We start from the raw sequence: 19,903 nt of genomic DNA, 5'->3' as shown, positions 1-19,903 counted from the left end.
TATTCTGTGAGTAGATCTCTGTCTCTGCTCTACGGAAAGTCTTCTTCGTACAGGGAATCCACTCGAAACGAGTGAGCATTTTCTATAGGAATTTACACAGTGGACACTCAAAGATGGGAAACCGGTATCTCAATTCATAGCAATATCCTGGGTGTCAAAGAAAAAAATAAATCTTTCCAGAATAGAGAGCAATATAAACCAGATAGTGGTTCTAAAAACATACTTTTAAGGATACTTGAGGTGACATGATGAGGTAGACGTGTATGCACAGTACTAAGGATACAATTTTTTTGTTGTTTTCTGCCTGTAAGAGTTAACATTCAGGTATGCATGTGACCGCTTCTCTCAAGTTGGGACTAAGTGGACTAAAGTGTAATAGGCCTGGGGCTGCCCAGAGGAGTTTTTCTGAGCGTTTTGAGTTTTTAAATCTGCTGCTAATGTTATCCTATGTGTCTGTGCACACTGGAGCAATGAGGTTTTGTAAAAAAAAAAACCATAGCATTACATTGGGAAGAGCTTTTGAAACCTCTAAAAGCTCTTCCCGATGTAATGCTATGGTTTTTTTTTACAAAACCTCATTGATCCAGTGTGCACAGACACATAGGATAACATTAGCAGCAGATTTAAAAACTCAAAACGCTCAGAAAAACTCCTCTGGTGTGCCCCAGGCCATACTCACAGATAAGGAATTACAGCCAAAAACACTTTCCTGGCAGAAAGCAGCTTCTGGCAGCAGGTGATAGATAAAAAGGTCAGTAGTTCATATATTTTAGCTTCTGTGACACTGAAAGACTATGTCAGCATATGAGACGATACAACACTGAAAATTGTTTTCTCAGCTGATACACAGAAAATGCACTCGTGCTGTTGCAAAGCCGCAGCCAAATCGCTATAAACTGTAAACAGTGAACCAGGGCTGTGGAGTCGGAGCAATTTTGGGTACCTAGAGTCCGTGGTTTCATAAAGTGAAAAAGAGTCGGATGATTTTTGTACTGACTCCACAGCCCTGCAGTGAATTTCATTACGCTATTTGAATTGCACCAGCATGCGGTTTCGAAGATTCGGAAACTCTGCACCCAGATTTTGCTGAAGTTTTTACACAATTTCAGCAAAAACAAAGAAAACACTATCTTTTTCAAACTCCTGATACTGGCTATTCATGTAATGTGTTCTTTACATTTTGAGAATATTTTTAATTACATTAGATAATTTGTAATCACTGACCAGTCTAAAGCTGGCCATACACTTACAATGCCCGTACATCTAGCAATGATGGGCAAATTCAACCAAGAAAAAACTCTCTCTGAGAAATCTCTCTGTTGCCAGTGTGTGCATTTATACATCAACTGTCCTGTGTCACCCACCGAGCGGTGCACCATCCATCTTCGGAATCCTACGGGCCTCCATTAGCGGTATACACACAGCCGGCGTATAGCATGTGGCGCGTGTGACATCATGCCGAAGAATCTTTAAATCCCTGACCTCTTCCACACTCCACAAATCTTATCAACCCATTCCTAAACTATTACCGACCATACACCAATGCCCTAGATTTCCCAACAACCACAATCTACACAACCTTTCATTCCATGCTTCCTGCTCTGACAGCAGGTACACTACAGGTAGCCATTAGGGATGATCAATGATATGCAAATACTTCTAAGTTGATGCAAATTTGTAAGCAAACATATGCAACTTCAAAATGGACACTTTTCTTAACTTTAGTGCAGCTCTAGAAATTCATGCTAAACTGTCACTATTACCTAGGATTTAAAAGGGAGGATCTGCGCTGCACATAAAAAAAAAAAAAAAAACTACACTCACCTGGGGCTTCTTCCAGCTCCTGGCAGTCGATCGGTGCCCTCGTAGCAGCTTCTTTCCCTCCCGGCGTCCAGCGGTGAAGAAGCCGACCTTGCCAGGTCGGCTTCTATGCGCTCCACGGCGGGGGGGGGGGGGGGGGGGGGTCACGTGGTGTACGTGACATCATTGGGTCTCTACTGCGCAGGCGCAGTAGTTCTGCGCATGCGCAGTAGAGACCCGATGACGTCCCTACACCACGTGACACCCCCCCCCCCCCCCCGCCGTGGAGAGCACAGAAGCCGACCTGGCAAGGTCGGCTTCTTCACCGCTGGACGCCGGGAGGGAAAGAAGCTGCTACGAGGGAACCGATCGACTGCCAGGAGCTGGAAGAAGCCCCAGGTGAGAGCAGTTTGTTTTTTATGTGCAGCGTGAACCTTCCCTTTAACAAGGTTCTTATCATGCAGAACTGTTCTCCTGTTGGTAATACGTTGATAAATCTCCCCCTCTGTTACCACATACATTTACAATGCAGATAGCAAAATGGGGATATGTATACCATCACACGTCCTTGTGGATCACAAGAGGCTTAGTGCACCACACAACACGTGAGCCAGGTAAGGCCAACGTGCGCAAGATGGAAAAGGGAAGCTTATTATACAGTGTGACAGACGAGAATTTCTGATTCACTGTAATAAAGAACCCGGACTTGTGATGTTTGTTTCCATTACATACATTTAGGCCAGTTGAGGGTTTGAAAGATTTAAAAGGATTAGAAACAGAGAATCCAATTGGATTTTCAACCTGAGAACATTATCCCCCGAAGGCCTCAATGAGATGATTGAAACGAGATGATTAGAATATGCACAGAATGATGGCATGTTCTCATTTACAAAGAGACGCTGGCAATTAACTGTACTCTGTATTTGTTTGTTTTTTTATAATATTCTACCAGTAAGCAGCATTTGGGTAGCATTATTAAAGTGAAACAGAGACAAAGCATCCTCAATTAGTTTATCATATATATCAATGGGAACATTAGAGAAAACACCTACCATGCTCTCTGTTTCATTCTCCACTGCTCAGCCTGCTTGTTATCAGCCCTGATAAAATCCCCGACTGAACATTCAGTCTGGCTTTGCTCAGGAATCATTATAGCTGAGTCTGTCTTCTCTTATGTCTTTTCAAGCCCAAGCCTGCCCCCTTCTGGCTCTGCTATAATGACTCAGCTGTGATTCCTGAGCAAAGCCAGACTGAATGCTCAGTCAAAGATTTTATCAGGGCTGGTAACAAGCAGGATGAGCAGTGAAGAATAAAACAGAGAGCATGGTAGGTGTTTTCCCTAATGATCCCACTGACATATTATATATATATATATATATATATATATATATATATATATATATATATATATATATATATATATATATATATGTGGTAAAATACATGAGGGTGCTTCATCTCTGGTTCACTTTAAAGGAAATCTGAAGTGAAAATAAACTTATGATATAATGATTTGTATATGTAGTAGTACAGCTAAGAAATTAAACATTAGCAGCAGAGATATGAGTCTAATATTGTTTCCAGTACAGGAAGAGTGAAAGGATACCCAAAGTGACGCGTGACATGATGAGATTGACATGTGTATGTACAGTGCATAGTACACAAATAACTATGCAATGTTCCTTTTTTCTTTCTCTGAAAGAGTTAAAGGGATACTGTAGGGGGGGGGTCGGGGGAAAATGAGCTGAACTTACCCGGGACTTCTAATGGTCCCCCGCAGACATCCTGCGCCAGTGCAGCCACTCACCGATGCTCCGGCCCCGCCTCTGGTTCACTTCTGGAATTTCTGACTTTAAAGTCAGAAAACCACTGCGCCTGCGTTGCCGTGTCCTCGATCCCGCTGATGTCATCAAGAGCGCACAGCGCAGGCCCAGTATGGTCTGTGTCTGCACAGTACACTCCTGGTGACATTAGCGGGAGCGAGGACACGGCAACGCAGGCGCAGTGGTTTTCTGACTTTAAAGTCAGAAATTCCAGAAGTGAACCGGAGGCGGGGCCGGAGCATTGGGGAGTGGCTGCGCGGGCACAGGATGTCTGTGGGGGACCATTAGAAGCCCCGGGTAAGTTCAACTCATTTTCCCCCGACCTCCCTACAGTATCCCTTTAAATATCAGATATGCAAATGGCTGACTCAGTGCTGACTCAGACAGGAAGTGACAGTGTGACCCTCACTGATAAGAAATTCTAACTATAAAACACTTTCCTATCAGAAAATGGCTTCTGAGAGCAGTATAGAGATAAAAAGGGTCAATAGTTCATACATTTTAGCTATGGCATACTTCAATGAATGTGTCATTGAGCAAAAACAATAAACAGTTACAACTTAAAAAGTAGATTTAAACATAAAATAAAACTGTGTAATATCTTAAAAAGTCCTTTTTAGGAGAAGCAAGAGAGATACAATCATTTATTTCATTAGTTTATTTTTGCCTCGGGTGTCCTTTAACCTGTTGCCGACAGCTCCACTCCAATTGGCGTGAGCAGTGCGGCAGCCCCAGGAGCGCTCCACGCCCATTGCCGTGAACGGTCTTCTATGGGGCGCGCAGGATGCGCGCGCATCTCCTTCTTCGGGGGAGGACGGAACTCCGCCCCGCCTTCAGTCTCGACTTAGCGGTTTCACCGTCTAATTACTTTGTACAGCCCTGCGATCTGCAGCAGCGCTGTACTGGGGACAGCCGCGTGACACGGCTGTCCCCCTGGGACACTGGAGAGCAATCGGCTCTCATAGCCTGATTGGCTGGCTGGGGGGAGGGAGGGAAATGGGGGAAACAATAAAAAAGTTAAATTTATTTAAAAATCTTGTATATAAATATACAATGTGGGGGCGATCAGACCCCACCAACAGAGAGCTCTGTTAGAGGGGGGAAAAGGAGGGGGGGAATCACTTGTGTGCTGTGTTTTGCGGCCCTGCAGCTACGCCTTAAAGCTGGAGTGGGCCAATTAAGTAAAAATGGCCTGGTCACTGGGGGGGGTTGTTAAGGCCCATACACACGTCGGATTTCCGCGGACGGGTCGTTTGAACGCCCCGTCGTTCGCCCGCTAAATCGGGCGTGTGTACAGACTATCGTTCACTTGATAAGAGTGAGTTTGAGCGATCCGCCCGGCGGATCGCTCAAATTCACTCTTATCAAGCGAACAATAGTCTGTACACACGCCCGATTTAGCGGGCGAACGACGGAACGACGGGACGTTCAAACGGCCCGTCGGTCGCGGAAATCCGACGTGTGTATGGGCCTTTAAGAGACTTCAGTTATCTATGCAAAAGAGCAGACTTTCAAAGTCCCAGAAAGCTTTGTCTTCTAAAACTGCAGAGGAAAACTTCAAAAGGTGGTTACCCTGCTTTGTGAAATCATTTAGAATGTTGAGTGTAGTGTGTAAATTGCAAATATTAAAAAATGATGCAATGTTATAAAAAAAAAAAAAAAAAAACTATATAACTGAAAATAAAAATATGCAACTATTTTCTTTGCTAACAATGTTCTATTAATTATCCGTACTACACATACAGTTCATCATAATATTTTCTCGCTTTAATGTCCCTTTAAATCACATTCAACTGCTAATATGTCAAATTACTTTCCTTTTTTTTACCTCAGTGTAGAATTACTAAAGACTTGTGCACATGCTAGATGTTTCTCAGCCAAGCTGGCCCATCAGGGTTGTCTCTGCTAGAGTGTGTACGGTGGTCACCATGTGACACAAAGATCAGGAGTACCAGATCGTTTTGGCTGAGTGTAGGCCAAGCCCATTGTTCTCCTATTCCCTTCTCCCACTTGCTTCATTGTGCCCCACACTGTTTAGCCTCCTTCGACCTCTACAACAACAGAACATGTTGCTAGCTTAAAGCCTAGCAAGGCGTCTGTGCAGAACTCGGTGACAAATTGTCGTTTGGGGGGGTCGAATCCAGATCCCTGTGGGAAACAGTTCTGTATGCACCTTTGTGCAATAACTTAAAGGGGCACTACAGCGAAAACTGTAAAATTTTAAATATGTGCAAACATATACAAATAAGAAGTACATTTTTTCCAGAGTAAAATGAGCCATAAATTACTTTTCTCCTATAATGCTGTCACTTACTGTAGGCATTAGAAATCTGTCAGAAAGGACAGGTTTTGGACTAGTCCATCTCTTCATAGGGGATTCTCAGCAAGGTTTTATTCTTTATAAAGATATTTCCTAAAATGGATTTAAATAATGATGCTGGCCAGCTTCCCTGCTCGCTACACAGTTTTTGGCAGTTGGACAGAGCAACTGCCATTCACTAAGTGCTTTTGAAAATAAATCCCTGAGAATCCCCTATAAAGAGATGGACTAGTCCAAAACCTGTCACTGCTGTCAGATTTCTACTACGTACTGTAAGTGACAGCAACATAGGAGAAAAGTTATTTATGGCTCATTTTACTCTGGAAAAAATGTACTTATTTGTATATGTTTGCACATATTTAAAATTTTACAGTTTTTCGCTGTAGTATTAAGTATACAGTATAATCCTTTAAGTATACAGTATAATCCTGTTATAGTAAACTCTGATTTAGTAAAACTTTGGGTATAGTAAACTGAATGTCCAAGTACCATTATAAGTACATGGGAGTCGCATGATATAGTAAACCTGGATATAAAATAACTTCTGTTAAAGTAAACCTGTTTTTGGCACCTGCGGTATTCTGTACCTAGCTATAGTGGAAAATGGGCGGACAAATGCGTCAAATGTCAGTCAATGACCCGTGAGCGACTGGCAGACACTTGTAGACTTTTCGCTATCTGCACACTACTCTGGTCCTGTGTGGATTACCTCAAAAGCATCAGCTGGTTTGGCCTGTGGTTCCTGTGTAAGCTGCTGCCTGATTACTAAAGGTTTTGCCCATCATCTGTGCCTTGCTTAGGAATGGATGCAAAAAAACATGTGGACAGAGGAGCACACTATTGGCACCTGCATTAACTAGTGTGACCTATGCTTTCTATGTAAGGCGTTGCATGATTATTACACACAAATGCCTGCCGGTGCTCACTTGCTGAAGCATTGAAAAGAAAAGAAAAATGACTCACAATTATTGACTGACTTAAAGAGAACCCGAGGCGGGGTTCTTCTTCCATCGCAATCCATATACAGAGGCCGAGTCTGCCTATAGAGCCCAGCTTCTGTTGCTAGTTAGTTTCCTTCAAAGCCCCCCTGCGCGCTGTCAGACCCCATAAAACACAGCCGCGCTGGCGACACGCAGCGTGTCGCAGCCGGCTGTGTTTATCTCACTAATGTCAGTCTCGCAGCTCCCTCGCCTCCTGAATCCCTCGGTCCCCACCCACATCCCTTCCCCCGCTGCCCACAAGCATACCCACAAACAATTGAGTGTGTCGGCACACTTACCAGCCATCCTGGTACTGCTGCTATAAAAAGCATGGGGCCAGACGACTTCATACAAAGTTGTGCTATGAGCCCTCTGGAGGAGCCTCTTGCAATGGCCATGTGTGTCACTTCCTCTTCCTGCTTCATTCAGTGATTCACTTCTCTAACAGAGATAAATACTCCTCTGGACAGGGGTGACCCGGAAATTATAACATAGCCAAGATAGCTGCTGCAATTTTTAAATTGAAATCGAACGAAAACTATTTGGTGTAGAATAGAATCCAGGCATCAAATGAAAGAGGAGAGCACAAGCTACAGAATGATATGCATCTTTAAGTACTTTGCAGCACTGGTCGGAGTCCCTTTAAGATGCTTTGCAAGACGAGCAACATTTTTAATGAAATTTCGACTTGATAAGCAAGTCAAAATATAGAATCAAAGTTAACATGCGTCAGGCCATCAAAACTGAGCCGATGGTTCTTCTCCCCGACAACCAAGTCTCTTTAGCACAGGGTAGCTGGGCAAAGAGGTGGCACTAGTCACATAAATCTGCCCCAATATCTGACTTTCCTCTCATTATTAACCTTACTAATGAATCAAACAAAAATAAAATGCAGCATTATTGATAGAAATAAGTAATTTGTCCACAATTTAAAAAAATAAAACACACAAGTGACTTCCAGGACCTGCTTTAACATTTGTGGATAAGCCCCGACACGCTGGGTCTGTATGAGCTGTGCTCACCTGCGGCCTGTCCGGTTTTGGCCAGGAGCCCACCCAACTCCAAGATGCTCTGCTCCTTGACGCGTACAGCTTCCTCATCACTTTCCTGGATATCTCGCTTGACTGCAAAGCAAACAACAGCTTTCAGAAGCAGTTTCTTTATCATCATACTTCAGATATAGACAGAATTTCAAGCATACCATATATCTACTACGTACAGCTCTATGGAACATGTTGGTGCTATATAAATAAAGATTATGGCCTCGATTCATAAACAGCAGTGCGATACAAAAATCTTGTCGGGAAAATACCGCACTCGGTATTTTCCCGGTCTGTGTGCTAATTCATAAAGATTTCCCCAGCTGCCCTTGGAGGTCGGTAAATTACCGCAGCCCATTGAGCGGTAGAGTAGAGCAGTGTCTCGATTCTCTCTTTGCCCTGCAGAAATGACTCACACAGACGGCTCTCTCCACTGATGACTCAGACAGATAAGTCACACAGTCTTTCCCTGCCTGCTGAAATGATTCACACAGAGGGCTCTCTGGCTCTCTCCACTGAAGACTCAAACAGACTTCGGATCTCTGCACTTTGGCATTCATCAGAGCTGTCAGTAACGTGTTAAGACCTCACTAGAGGTGTCGGTAACTACCGCCAGTTGAAGGCTTTATGAATTGACATTTGCTGACAATTTACTGACGTGTTGTCGGTAACTGCAGCCAAGTCGGTAATTTAGCTCCCTGGTCGGTAATGTCAGCTTTTCATGCGGTAACAGCCTTTATGAATTGACATTTTGCTAAGTGGTCGGTAAAGTCTGCTGTTTTCAGCATTACCGCATGAGGTAATGCTTTATGAATCGAGGCCTATATCTATATTAGGCCTCTTGCACACTGCACGCGATTCCGATTCAGATTCCGCTTTTTAATCAGTTTTTACATCCGATTCAGATTCCGATATGCAGTGTGCAGGGAGCAAACTGCAAATCAGAATCTGATGTAAAAACTGATTAAAAAGCGGAATCTGAATCGGAATCGCGTGCAGTGTGCAAGAGGCCTAAGGGTTCTTTTGCACTACGTACGATTCAGATTTTTTTTAAAAAAGTCCGGCATGCTGTGTTTTTTCTGCGTTTTTCTAGAATTCAATGAAAATCGCAAATGGGAATCGTGATTTGCTGTATAAAAGAAGTCTTAAAGAGACACTTAAGTCAGAAAGCAGCAGTCCTGTGCCCTCGCAGCCACTCACTAATCCTCTGGTCCCCCGCTGCCAGCTAGTTTCGTTTTTGCCGACAGGCCCGTCAGGACTGGCCACGCGTAGTTTTTTTCCGCATTCCCGACTGTAATTAGAGCTATTGCGGGCCGCAACGCGTACAAAAATACACGCTGCCGCATATCTATGCGTTTGTAATGCGGCAATGCGTATTTTTGTACGCGGTGCGGCCCGCAATAGCGCTAATTACAGTCGGGAATGCGGAAAAAGCTACGCGTGGCCAGTCCTGACGGGCCTGTCAGCAAAAACGAAACTAGCTGGCAGCGGGGGACCAGAGGATTAGTGAGTGGCTGCGAGGGCACAGGACTGCTGCAGGGGGCTGGTAGAAGCCCCAGGTGAGTAAAACTTTTTTTTTTTCTGACTTAAGGTTCACTTTAAGGTTGCAGCCAATGCATCTTACTGGTTTTCATTTTTTCCCCATGAGTTCTGGTTCACCTTAATAAGATACTGTCTACACTATATTCTGAAAAAAATAGTAAAAATACTACAAGAGAGGAGTGATTTAGAATGTTGCAGGCTTTTGAAGTTAATTGATTTCTTACATGTTAAAGAGACTCTGTAACAAAAATGTCATCCTGTTTTCTACTATCCTACAAGTTCCTAAACCTCTTCTAATGTGCTCTGGCTTACTGCAGCACTTTCTACTATCACCGTCTCTGTAGTAAATCAACTTATCTTTCCCCTGTCGGATTTGTCGCCCTGTGTCTGGAAGGCTGCCAACTCTTCAGTGTTGTTGATCTGTTATGCACGCCCCCTCTATGCACACTCCCATGTGTGTTATTTACATTAGGCAGCCTCTCTGCTCTCATCTTTTACAAGCTGGATAAATCGTCCTCTGTTAGGTTGTGAAAGGAGCTGGCTGCCTGGGCTGTCACATGCTGAGGAATTACAGATACTGGGCAGAGCTGTCTGCAGGAAGAAACAATCAGCCTATCACTCTTCAGCGGATGAGAGCTGCAGGGGGTAAACACACAAATGATCTACAGTATTGAGATTCAAAAGGAAGGCTGTATACAGCCTGCTTGTGTATGGATGCATTTTCTATGTGTGGACATACTGTACATCAACCTACTTCCGGCTTTGGTGGCCATTTTGTTTGTTCATAAACAAACTTTTTAAAACTGTTTTTGACCACTTTTAATGCGGCGGGGAGTGGCAAAATTGTGACAGAGGGGAATAGGAGATGTCCCCTAACGCACTGGTATGTTTACTTTTGTGCGATTTTAACAATACAGATTCTCTTTAAAGCCCTAGATGAGTAGTGTTAGCATTATTCATTTTTCTTATTACCGGTCTGGATGAGTTTGAATTGCTGACCTCCTGTGCTAAAGTCAGATGCTGCTTGGCCTAACTGAACAACAGTGAAAGAACTGCCTCCACTCTCATCCCCACACGTATGAGGTACTCTGGGAGCACCAGCCAATATTTTCCTCTGAGCACAGAGCTGACTTTGCCCACCTCATCCCAGCATTCCACAGGATGAAGCAGAGGGATTTGGTCAAGTGATGGCTTTGTGCAGTTGAAAAACTCCTATTCTGCAGGCAGCTCTATAACTTTGTGCAATGTCTCTGGATCACATGGGGTTCTTTGGCACAACTGCATAAAATATAACATTGTGTTAGTAATTGTATGGTCCCCATTCATATCTGCTATCAATAAACCTTTTGAGGAGGGTGAGGCTGAGCTTTAAAGGACACCTAAGTGAGTGGAATATGGAAGATACCATATTTTTTTTCTATTAAACAATACCAGATAACTAACTGTCCTGGTGATCTTTCTGGCATCAGTAGTGTCTGAATCATATCTGAAACAAACATGCAGCCAATCTAGTCAAACTTCAAACATCTGATCTTCATGCTTGTTCAGGATCTAGGACGTATTAAAGGCTGTTTAAAAGGTAATAAATATTACAGGCTACAGACTCCTCTCTCTTCAGGTGTCCTTTAAGGGCCATTTTCTACTGGTTGCGTCTGTATTGCGTGGATTTAGTAGTAAACTACACCCACGCTATTCAGCAAATTACATAGCTTCATGCTGTTGAGGGTGCTGTGATTGGAGAACAGTTCCCCATGAGGTTTCCTGCTGGGTCCCCTAAACCAGATTAGCACCCATATAGCAAGAGGTGATTGTTAAAATCAAGCCTCTTACATACAAAAAAAATAGCATCAGCCAAGCACCATAATTCATACTTGCAAGGAGAAATACTGTATTTTTAAATAAAATTAAAATTAAGTTCAGTAAAGTTAAACCCCAATCAAAACTAAGATTGTTAGATCTCTGCAGATCTCCCAGCCTATTTTGTGACACACTACACTGGCAGTCGCTCCATAACGAGGAACTGTAGTTAAAATAATGAATAAAATTGTTTTTGTTTTTTTTTACTAAATTATTGTATAGATTATTTGGTCAGTGTTTGCCCATTGTAAAACCTTTCATCTCCCTGATATGCATTTTGAAATGTATCACTGGTGGCGACAGCTTTAGTTCTGCCAGGTGAGGGAATGTTTGTCATTGAGAGTTCTATGCACAGAGGGAGATACTGCTTGCTTGGCAGTTAGAAAAAGCGGTACTTATCCGTTAGCCGGGCGCATCCTCTAGGTGGCGACAAAACTCCACCAGAGTTACATCTTTCCCTACTATCGATGTCGGCCTGGAGGGGGAATAGTAATTAGCGCCACCTGCCGGATGCGCCCGGCTAACGGATAAGTACCGAAAAAGCAGTTATTTCACACAATGCAACAACGTTCACTGACAGCAAACTGTCAGGGCTATGGTCATGACATCACACTGTGGGAGGGGTTTCACCACAATATCAGCCATACAGACCTCCCTTGGTGATCTATTCGAGAAAAAAATAAAGATTTCTCAAGGGAAAGGGAGTATGCTACTGATTGGAATGAAATGCAATCTTTAGTTAAAGTTCCTTTTTAAACATTGCCACAGACAACAATAAAAAGCCTGGCAAAGATTTTAGCATTTTGTCACTAAAAAAGTGACAAAAAAATATTCCTCGAGATTTTTTTTTTTTTGCATTGATTTGGGACGCACATGACAGTAAAATTAATCCCAGTAGCAGTGTTGCCAACTCATCTCTTGGCACTTATGACATATACATGTCCTGTGGCTAGTTAGGTGCAGTTTAGGCATAGGATGTGTAAGCAGTCCCAGAACAATGGACAACTTAAATGTCAGTATTTAAAGGCATGATTTGTCAAACCTGCCCAGTGGTCCCCATAAGACAATAATGTCAACTAGTCATAGATTTTGTTGGACATCAAGGCAAAGGTGGAGTGAAATAGTATGCACTAGCATCACGTGTAAAGCACACTTGTGTTCACAAACATATACTGAGCAACAGAGAATTTGATTTCACCATTCCTTAAGCCGACTGTTTTCTCCCCATAGTTCCTAAGAAAACAATGCTCACTGTGTGTCTGCCCCCTACACGCAGAGTGGTGGAGCCCGACTCCCTGTATCCCCCCATGTAAATCAGTAGTACGCTCCGGTCTTGTCTCTGTCGGTGCGCCGTACTCACCGATGGACTGCAGGATGTCTATACTCTTCGATCTGTCGGTCCCCAGCATTTCCTGAGCTCTCTGGAACTCAACCACAGCCGCAGCCGCCATCTTGCCCTATGCCTGCACCCTGACACAGCTCTTCCGGGCCGGAAGTAGCGGGACCGGAAGTTTACCCCCCTCTGCCGGTGTGAGCCTGTTCCGGGGGAGTGTTGCGAAGCATGCTGGGGAGTGTAGTTCCAAGCTGAAGGGAGAAGTTAGAAATGAGTTGATAGGAGCAGAATGTAGTCGAGCTGACAATGAATTTTCGGAGTTGGCAAAGGCCGCTGTAATTAGTGCTTCAGGCCAGGGGCGTAGCAATAGAGGGTTGCAGAGGTTGCGACAGCATCGGGGCCCTAGGGCCAGAGGGGCCCTCCCTCAACTACAAAATTATAATAATAATCCTCACATTTGTATAGTTCTTTTCTCCTTTCGGACTCAAAGCGCTCAAGAGCTGCAGCCACTGGGACGCGCTCAGGAGGCCACCCTGCAGTGTTAGGGAGTCTTGCCTTGAACTCCTTACTGAATAGGTACTTGACCTAGCCAGGATTCGAACCCTGGTCTCCCATGTCAAAGGCAGAGCCCTTAACCAGTACACTATCCAGCCACTGACCTCTCTATTGGTCCTGTGCTCATAATAATCACTTCTATGGATACTTTGAATAGTGGTAATAATTAACAAACTGTTCCCCATTCCCTTATTGCACCTCTGACACTGTAGTTGCCATTGGCAGGTATTGGTGCGGCATATGAATTGTTATGTATAGAGTTTGGGGCGCCTTCCGGGTGGAGGCAGAGCTTTATGCAGTAGCTCGGCCTCTGCTTGCGTCAATCTCTGCCCCTCTCAGTCTTCTTTCACTGAGAGGGGCAGGGAAAGGCGGAGATTGACGTGACTGGAGGCAGAGTTACAGCGCAAAGCTCCGCCTCCCCGGGCAGCAAAATCCTCGACCTGTAAAGTCATGGAATTTTGCCCTGGGATTTTGGGGGTAGTAATTGATCGTTCTGCCGCGGGGATGTGGCGTTTCAGCTATGGCCTTATTGCTGAACAGGACTGCCTAGTAAAAAGAGTTTTTTTTAGGCTTCAGACTCTTTAAATTGATATATTTCTTATTTTCAAATGTTAATATGAACAATAATGAGCCAGGATAGAAAGGAATGAATTACAAAACAACATCATTTTCTTATGAAATCTTTATGGTATGTGTGACTAGGGGTGTGTTGGGGGTGTGATTAAAGGAGTGGGATGGGTGTGGCTTAAGTGTCCCTCTTTTTTATCTCAAAAAGTTGGGAGGTATGGAACACTCACGTTATAAGTGAGTTCAAGCGATCTCTGGATCACTATTCTCCGTGCTATTTCAAGCAGAACTACTGCGCAGTAGCGTCCAGATGATGTCGGCCGGACTACATGACCCACACGGTGGAGTGTAGAAGAAGCCGACCCGGAACCTGACCTGGCGAGGTCGGCTGCGCCAGCGAGGAAGACCGGGAGCCACCGGAGCTGCTGCAAGGGCACAGGACGGCTACTACGGGCTGGAGGAAGCCCCAGGTAAGTGGATCTTTTTAAAAAAAACAAAAACCTTGGATCACTCCTTTTAGGAACACACTAGGCAGAATCGCATATGCCTTTTCCATAGCACATAGTGGAAAACACATATGCAATTCTGCCTAGTATGTTCCTACCCTAAATGATCACTATAGACAAAAATGTAAGCATTTAAAATTGGACAGCAACACATTTTTTTCCAAACGCATTGAAGACTAAAGTGAACTTGTGAGATTTAACCCCTTCCCGACCGCCTAACACCGATAGGCGTCAGGAAGGTGGCAACCCCAGGACCACCTAACGCTGGAAGGCATCAAGAGCGCTGGGCGGGGATTAGCAGGGAATGCGCATGCACGATCACTCCCTGACGAGACGCGGAGCTCCATGTTTAGCCTGCTAGCCGCGATCTGACAGGCTGTGTAACGTCTGAACACAGCCATTATTTACATGTACAGTGCTGCGATCTCCTGCAGCGATGTACGGGGACAGCTCTGTCACTGAACTGTCCCCTCGATTGACTCAAAAGATGATCGCCTCTCATAGGCTGGTGCCTCCGGGGGGAAGGAGGAAGGGTGGGTGTTAAAAATAAAAGAAAATACATATTTTTACTATGCATAAAATCAGAAAAAAATTAATGAAAAAAAAAACCACAAACGTCAGCAGCAATCAGATGCAACCAACAGAAAGCTCTGTTGGTGGCAAGAAAAAGGGGGGCAGATTCATATGTGTGCCAAGTTGTATGGCTCTGCAGTGAGCGGTTAAAGCTGCAGAGCACTGAATTGTAAAAAATTGCCTGGTCACTAGGGGGGTGTAAGCCTGAGGTCCTTAAAGAGACACTGAAGCGAGAATAAATCTCGCTTCAGAGCTCATAGTTAGCAGGGGCATGTGTGCCCCTTCTAAACCGCCGCTATAGCGCCGCTAAACGGGGGTCCCTTTACCCCCAACCCCCCCGCTGCAACACTTGGTCGCAGTCTTGGTCGCTCCTGGAGGCAGGGCTAACGGCTGCAGCCCTGCCTCCAGTCGCGTCTATCAGCGGCGCATCGCCGCCTCTCCCCCGCCCCTCTCAGTGAAGGAAGACTGAGAGGGGCGGGGGAGAGGCGGAGATACGTCCTGACAGACGCGCGTGGGGCAGGGCTGCGGCAGATAGCCCTGCCCCAACCAGGAAGCGCTCCCCTGCTGCACCGAGGGGATTTGGGGGTGAAAGGATCCCCGTTTAGCGGCGCGATATCGGTGGTTTAGCAGGGGCACACGTGCCCCTGCTATCTATGAGGTCTGAAGCGAGATTTATTCTCGCTTCAGACTCTCTTTAAGTGGTTAAAAGTGCCTCTATGGGGTACTCACCTCGGGAGGGGGAAGCCTCTGGTTACTAAAGAGGCTTCCCCGTCCTGCTCTACAGTCTCGCTCCAGTGCTGGGACCCCCAAAAGTCAGCTTATCATTGCTAATTGACACTCGACTAAGTTCATAAGAAAAACAATTTTTTTTCCAAATATGTTGAAGTCAGTACACATGAGAAAAAACACTTTCAGTTCATATTTGTGGTAAAATCTTGTGAAAATGTAATATTTTCATAAAATATCAGGCAAGATTGTAAGCTTGAATGTATTTCTTATCAGTACAAGGCATGGATAAAAGTGTACCTGAGGCAATATGTGACATGGGCCTTGATTAATTAAGCTGCATCACTACAGGGGAGCAGCTCTTGCGACTGCAGGGGGCACAGAGCTAAGGGGGCCTAAAATACTACTTCACTCCCTCTGATAAAGGGGTCGATACTTCAGATCAGGGGGGGGTAAATTTATTAAAGAAAAAAATAAATACATATTTATATAAAAACAAATAAACATCCTGGCAGCGATTTTAGCCTCGCAATGGAAATCTATATTGGTGGGCAAAAGGGTGTGTGTGTGTGTGTGTGTGTGGGGGGGGGGGGGGGGGGTGTTGGGGGGGAGTAATCACTTGTGTGCTGAGTTGTGCAGCCCTGCAGCGAGCCCTTATAGCTGAAGTGGCCTAATTGGTCAAAAATAGCCTGGTCAGTAGGGGTGTTTAACACCATGGTCCTTAAAGAGGAACTTCAGCCTAAATAAACATACTGTCATTAAGTTACATTAGTTATGTTAATTAAAATAGATAGGTAATATAACCTCTTACCCACCCTGTTTTGAAAGAACAGTTAAATGTTTGATGTCATGGGGGCAGCCATCTGTATGGTTGAAAGAAGGTGACAGGGAGCATGAGACACAGTTCCAACTGTCCTGTGTCCTGATCACCCCTCCCATTTGCTAGGCAACGTGAATAACAATGGAAATCCCATCGTGCTTTGCACAGCATCAGGGAAAAAAGTTTTCTTTGATGGGTGGAGTTTAGCTAAAAATGCAGCTAAAAATGATGCTTTGGCAAGAAAAACAAAGTTCTGATGCTGTGAAACTGTTAAAGAAACACCAAGCCGTTTCAGTGCTGCTGAGTAGATTTTTAGTCCGGAGGTTTCTGGTGTTTTTTCAATCGCAAAGTGCTGAAAAATTAATCTAAATAGAAGATGAAAAATTATCTCCCAGGAGAAAATTCAGGAGAAAAAGTGTTTTTGTGGCTACACTTGTTATGGGTGTAGAGGTTACGATGTCCACACTTGTTTTATGACCTTTACAAGATGGGCCCCCAGGCTGTGAGGGTTAGGCAAGGAAAGGGGTGTGCGCATTGAGGGACCCTCATGAAAGCTTTGTTGGGGCGTCCCATGACTTATAAATACACCCCCACAGGGTATCATTATATTGTATATATATCATTATGCATATTAGAGGCTAGCTATATGGTCAAATGTACCATTGTAGCCAAATAGACAACTTGTTTATGTGTCATGTTTTGGTTTACAAGCCAGCGTTATAGCAAATTAAGTTTCAAAAAGGTCTCCCGAGAAGCATAGGTCATGGCAGAGACCCCAACCAGGGGCCAAAGCACAAAAATCCATGTTATTAGAGAGGTTATTTTATTATTATTTAGTATTTATATAGCGCCAACATCTTCCGCAGCGCTGTACAGAGTATATATAGTCTTGTCACTAACTATCCCTTGGAAGAGCTCACAATCTAGTTCTACTCCCTACCATAGTCATAGGTCTATATATGTATTGTGTAGTGTATGTATCGTAGTCTAGGGCCAATTTTTTCAGGGAAGCCAATTAACTTATCTGTATGTTTTGGGGATGTGGGAGGAAACCGGAGTGCCCGGAGGAAAACCACCCAGACACGGGGAGAACATACAAACTCCTTGCAGATGTCGACCTGGCTGGGATTTGAACCAGAGAACCAGTGCTGCAAGGCGAGAGCGCTTACCACTACGCCACCGTGCTGCCCATCCTCTATAATAATCTCTGTGTCCCCGTTATTTGCTACTGCGCATGTGCGCAGTACGGACAGCTGGACGGGACCAGCGAGCGAGGCGGGCAAGTTCGTGCGCACTGGCGGCGGCAGTAGAAAAAAGACCTAGAGCCTGTTTTTAAACGGGCTTGGGTCTACTAGTATATACTAATACCCAAGTTCTAATAAGTGGATGGATGACCAGGGGTGTCCATTGAGGGGGCCAGAGTCATGAGCCGGAGTATAGGCCACTCCAAGAGAATTCTCAGAATATAAAGTGCACAGTATCTGGGCTCCAGACCACAAGCCGGGGTAAAGACGGTCCCCACAGGAAGTTGAAAATTAAAGCAAAGTCAAAATTATGGAAGTGTATTGTCCATTAGCAGGAACCCCAGCCAGGGATCCCAAGTATGTAGTATTAGAACCCGAGGGGAGTGACAGAGAGGAAAGTCTATGAAGCGATGTTTCCCCATCATCAGCCCCAGTATATAGTTATAGTCTGTAGGAGCATAGTTAGGGGGCGGCTGTAGAAAAAGAATTTCCATAGCCAGTCATGACCTTAGAAGGTTGATGCCATGGAGTCAACTAATCTGCTGCATAGGAGGAAGTAGATCAAATACAGTATAATATTTATAATGCAAATATGTCTATACTGTACATACACAGACTTGTGGTTTTAGACCATAGGGCTCTGGCGACCTCTAGTGGATGAAGAACAAAAGAGCTGTATACAACCTAGAGCCTAGGTTCTCAACGTGTGGTACGCGTACCCCAGGGGGTACTTCTGATGGTTCCAGGGGGTACTCGGGCTTGATTTACTTAACCAAGAACAACAAATTTAGAGTTAAAGAAAATTATAAATCTCATTTAAACACCAGATGTGTATTTTAGCAAATTAAAAGCAATAATAAATGCCTGGAAATGGTTTAGGAACCAAGTATCATGTACTAGGATTAAATATATATTTGTCAAGGGGTACCTGTGATAATGTTTACTATGCTAGGGGGTACTTGGTGAGTACAGGGTTTTAATAGCGGTACATACCATTAAAATGTTGAGAAACACTGACCTAGAGCACACAACATAATTAACATCAATAACTAGCTACTGAATTAGAACAAAATAGTTATGATGAAACACAATCAGGACTGGAAAAAGAGAGCCTTATGATGTAGAGGGAAAGAAGTGGGTGTTCCAACATGGGAGCTGATGAAAGCAAGGAAAGCACTCCTTTCTTTTCTTTAGCTGCAATGCAAGACAGAAATGCGAGTCGTGTTCCAAGTAGAGTATGGTTGCAACATATGTAGACACAGAGCATCTACCTCCATAGTGGCAGGAGAGAGCAAGCATAGTGATGGAATGTAGGCAGTAGATAAACGGGAGATTCATAATTGAGCAGCAACAGAAGCAGTGTCTGGGGATTTTACCAGGAGTTATTCTGTTCTGCAATGATATATATCAGTAGGATAGTGCAGTGTGAGGTTTGCAGTAACAAGAAAGAGATCCATCGTTGGGAGCTGGGCAAAGAGAAATGCTCCCTCTTCCACCCTGTGACCAATAGTAGAAAATACAGTGGTTTGCAGAAGTATTCGGCCCCCTTGAAGTTTTCCACATTTTTTTTCATATTACTGCCACAAACATGTATCAGTTTTATTGTAATTCCACGTGAAAGACTAATACAAAGTGGTGTACACGTGAGAAGTGGAACGAAAATCATACATGATTCCAAACATTTTTTTACAAATAAATAACTGCAAAGTGGTGTGTGCGTAATTATTCAGCCCCGAGTCAATACTTTGTAAAACCACCTTTTGCTGCAATTACAGCTGCCAGTCTTTTAGGGCAGGGTTTTTCAACCTTTTCACTAATTGTACCACTTTTATCGCCTGAAAAATGTCAAGTACCACCAATGGTACTTGGCTGCAGTGAAGAGATAAGGCGAATGGTGCAGTGACAGTACGTATATTTCAATTACAGGAAGTAATCAGTGATGTCACTTCCTGTATTTGAAGTATACCCGCCATCACAGTGCACTATTCACCTGGCTGTCTCCTCACTGCTGATCTGAGGTTTGAATTATGCTGCAGGGCAGCACAGTGAGGAGCGAGCAAGGAGTAGCCAAACTTTGTGGAGGCAGGATGGGATCAGGACAAGCAGCAGGCAGGCAATTAAGTGGCAGTCAAACTTAGAGTGTACCACCTGGCCAAAAGCAAAGTACCACTGGTGGTACGCATACCACAGGTTGAAAAGCCCTGTTTTAGGGTATGT

General features: G+C 44.3%; 1 protein-coding gene across 1 annotated transcript in view; it reads right to left on the bottom strand.

The window, feature by feature from the left end:
• Positions 1-12,862, bottom strand: part of PSMD11 (proteasome 26S subunit, non-ATPase 11) — a 64,095-nt gene extending 51,233 nt beyond the window's left edge. Inside the window, exons 1-2 of the mRNA XM_068264562.1 lie at positions 12,723-12,862; positions 7,946-8,047 (exon numbers count right to left, since the gene is read on the bottom strand). Of these exons, the coding sequence (XP_068120663.1) occupies positions 7,946-8,047; positions 12,723-12,813 (193 nt within the window). The 5' untranslated portion in view covers positions 12,814-12,862. The remainder of the gene's footprint in view (positions 1-7,945; positions 8,048-12,722) is intronic.
• Between the last annotated feature and the right edge of the window lie 7,041 nt (positions 12,863-19,903).

This window comes from Hyperolius riggenbachi, chromosome 12, assembly GCF_040937935.1.
Source record: "Hyperolius riggenbachi isolate aHypRig1 chromosome 12, aHypRig1.pri, whole genome shotgun sequence".
Classification (NCBI taxonomy): Eukaryota; Metazoa; Chordata; class Amphibia; order Anura; family Hyperoliidae; genus Hyperolius; species Hyperolius riggenbachi.
The sequence above is the reverse complement of the archived record's forward strand: the minus strand, read 5'-3'. Positions and strand labels throughout refer to the sequence as shown.